General features: G+C 47.2%; 1 protein-coding gene across 1 annotated transcript; it reads right to left on the reverse strand.

Annotated features, from left to right (window-relative positions):
• Window positions 1-497: 497 nt before the first annotated feature.
• On the reverse strand, window positions 498-3130 carry LOC112149402 (F-box only protein 40). Its single transcript, XM_036215035.1, has one exon. The coding sequence runs from the start codon at window positions 2918-2920 to the stop codon at window positions 899-901; it is 2022 nt and encodes a 673-aa protein (XP_036070928.1). The 5' UTR covers window positions 2921-3130; the 3' UTR covers window positions 498-898.
• Between the last annotated feature and the right edge of the window lie 381 nt (window positions 3131-3511).

A 3511-nucleotide genomic window follows, 5' to 3' on the forward strand; every position in this document is an offset into this window, starting at 1 on the left:
ACACACAGTGAGATATAGGCCTACACAGACACCGCTCCATGTAGCATAAAAACATTAGCTCCTCCCACTCGCGGCTGAGGCGTCAACGCATTCTTTGACAGGTGGCAAGCATAGAATTTGCCTTGCGGCGAAAGAGGGGCAAATTTTCACGTGAATTACGTTTGGTGTGAACGTAGCATAAGAAGGCCCAAAGCTTTACAGTCACAACACAGTTCACCCATGTCAACCACATTCACACACTGATGGCGCTCCGCTGCCGAACACTGACGCCAACATATAACCACTAGGAAGAATTTGTGGTTCACTTAGTGTCTTGCCCAACAACACTTCAACACATGGGTGGGCAGGCTAGGAACCAAACCTGATCCTTCCAATCAGGAGTCCACTGCTCTACCTCTACACAACTACCGCCCAAATGGTAACCTTAGAGTATAAAACAGGAATGGTGTTTAACTGAGCGGTTACTGCTGAATCATCAGACTGACCTTCATGTTTATGTTCCAGTAAATGTCCCATATATTCGCCAAATGAGGAGAAAGTCATGAGTATGGCTAATCTGTAAAACAACATAAAAGATTTTTTTCTCCAATCCTCTAACTTGTATCGGGCCAGTCAATCCAGCTATTTAAATGATACCTCCCTGATGCCTCTGATTCTAAAAACATGATCAAAAATAATGACTTTAAAAAAAAAAAATAGGATTTTTAAAAATGTATCTGACTCAAAACCTCACTTTTTCCTTTTTGCTGTTGGATTTTGAGTCAAACATTAAAGGTAATCAGATTAAATTGAGTCTCTCTTCACCCTTTGGCTCTTTGCACTCAAATGTCCCATGATGCTTCAGGTAGTCTTGATTTAAAAAAAAGAAAGACCTGGAAAAACGGAGTTGCTGCTAAAGTTAAGAGCTATAAATGATTCCAAATGACATTTTCAGAGAGGGCTTACAGGTCAGTGCAGCAGCTGACACGCTGCAGGAGTGATGGGAATTTTCCATGGCAAATAACATACTGATGACAGGTAATGAACTAGGGCTAATACCGAGGTTTGACCTTGTTTTTACTCCCTGGTTGCACAGAATAAAAATTGTGAAAAAATAAGAAGAAATCTTTAGGTTGCTTACTTTTTTATGGCATTTCCAGGAAGTGCCTCCATGGGAATATGTCTTTTTTGTCCACTGAAGGAAGACCATGCCTCTGTGCTGCAGTAAACTGGCGCACACTTCCCTCATCAGATGGGAAACCAGGGATAGCTGGGACAACGTGAAGCTGTCCAGGTGAGCCGCGATGTTCTGAAGGATCTCCAGGGGCAGGCTGCTCAAGACATCAGGATTTCGGGCGGCATTTCTTCCAGTGTCACTTTCGCATAGTGATGAAGGGACGAGTGGCTGGAGCGCCATGGCGTTGATGTCTTTGTCAAATTTGATGGTGGCTTGTTGCCCCGCGGGGTGAAACCTTGTCTGGGTGAAAGTGCAGCCGAGGTATGCCAAAGGGCAGCGCTGCTGGAACCAGCCGTTCAGCTGGGCCTGTATGTCGCAGTGAGCATTCCTGGAGTGAGACGGGAACTCGTCACGGCGGAAGAACTGGCCGCATTCGTAGCTAAAGACGGAACTTGTTCTGTTGTGTCTCCTGGTGACGGACTCGACTTCGACGTTCACGAGAAGGCCGGGATGTTTGTTTGTGACCACATCTGCCAAAGATGCGTCTGCTCTGAAGGGAGCGGAGGGAAAGCTGTGCGTTTGCGTTCCAACGTCTTCGTAGAGACCGTCTGATGAACCACTTGCCGAGATGATGTGGCCCTTTAGCTCTTTTTCCAGGGAGCACAGAAGTGTTGAGCTGACCTCGTCAGATTTTGGAAGATCCTCAACTGAGAAGCCCAGATCTGCAGTGTCCACACATTGGTGTGTGGTCTTGGCCTTGCACGCAGGATCCTTCAGGTCAATGCGTTTCGCTCTGAAGCTGGTGGGAATTTTATAAGTGCGGACTGTCTTGACCTCAATCGGCTCCAGATTGCCGTAAACAAAATCCTTCTCCCTTGGCGTGCATGCGGCCAGCTGGCCAAAGTTAATCAGCATTGCGCCGTTGTGCACCAGGTACATGTTGTATTCTGCGATGTTGGCTTCTCTGCATAATCTATCAAGGACTCCGTCTTGCCACGGAGCAAGGCCGGTTACACCATTCGTGCCTCTGGAAGCAACCGCATTTTCGTCATCTCTCATCTCCTCCCGATCCTTTGACGTTTCTTGCTCTTTCTTTCCTGTTGCCTGCCTGTTGAGGTTTTTGACAGTTTGGTTGCATCCCTCCATCTCCTTCCTGAAAACTTTCTCCCAGGAGCTGTAATTTTGAAGACTTGCCACTTCTCCGCTCTCTGCCAAATCACATCTCTCCTCTTCTCTCTCCTCCGCACAGCCATTTTCTGTAAATTCACTGAAGTCTGAAGAGCAGGCCGGCTCTCCCGCAGCTGACATCTGAAGCTCCTCCGCCATCATTTCAGGGAAAACGTGTTTCATTTTGATGGACTGAAAGAGCAGGGCTTGATCCCTGAGAGCCAGAGCGACGTCCAGGCCTGCCTCAGAGTCTGACTGAAGCTTTTCTGACACGCGCCGGTAAAAGGTCACGTTGGTGTCAGAAACGGGCCAGCGGTTCCACTCCTGAGAGCAGCAAACCACGCTGGCAGGACAGACCTCTAAGTGTTTGGCCAGCTTCTTCCGCGGCATCGTAATCGAGCAGCCGGAGAATGCGTTGAGACAAGGGACTGTCTCGTTTGGACAAAGAAGAGAGTGCTCCTCCAGTTTGCACACGTGCAGGACGGCACCACAGCTTCTGGGGCATCTGGTGACCGTGCAGGACCTGGAGGTCTTGACTAGGACTTGACAGCGAGTGCTGAAACACTTGTCACAATGCTCATGATGGCCTTTTGGCATGTTGCCCTTCAGAAAAGCAACACAGAAAGTAGCAAAAAGACAGTTTTTGCAGTTCCAAAACAAACAGACAAAATTAACAATAAAAGCACATTCAAAGATTACAGTTTTGACAGGTTAGTAGAATTCTAGTATGAAAATGTATAATTACTTATCTATACAAGCAATTATTAAAGTTTTAGTGGACAGCTGGAAGAACGGAAGCAAATATTCTCACCCTTTGTCCCTCTGTCGCCCTGCACTTACTGACACCTCGCAGTAACCTCTGCACCGTATCTGGACTTTATAAATAGACACAACAGAGGGGCAGACAGGCCAGTGGGATGGAGCGCTATTGTCACACAGCCATTAAGAGCCAAGGTCAAGTTACAGCCTCCTCCACGCTTCACTGTGAGAGGGTGGCGATAATAGCAGTTAATCCAAGTTCTCAACAGATTGACCACCGACTTCACAGACGAGACGGCGTTGTCTATCGGAGTCCACGTCATGCAGTCAATGCCTTCTGTCTCACCCATCGTGGAGTGGATCATTCATGTCTTTTCCAAACTGCTTTTGACAAAAATGGAAAATGGTTTTGATACATTTTTTTAAAAA

This window comes from Oryzias melastigma, linkage group LG13 (assembly GCF_002922805.2).
Source record: "Oryzias melastigma strain HK-1 linkage group LG13, ASM292280v2, whole genome shotgun sequence".
NCBI classification, from domain to species: Eukaryota; Metazoa; Chordata; class Actinopteri; order Beloniformes; family Adrianichthyidae; genus Oryzias; species Oryzias melastigma.

Excerpts from the sequence above, each read along its gene's own strand:
- LOC112149402 (XM_036215035.1), bottom strand. The coding sequence starts at position 2,920 with ATGCCAAAAGGCCATCATGAGCATTGTGACAAGTGTTTCAGCACTCGC.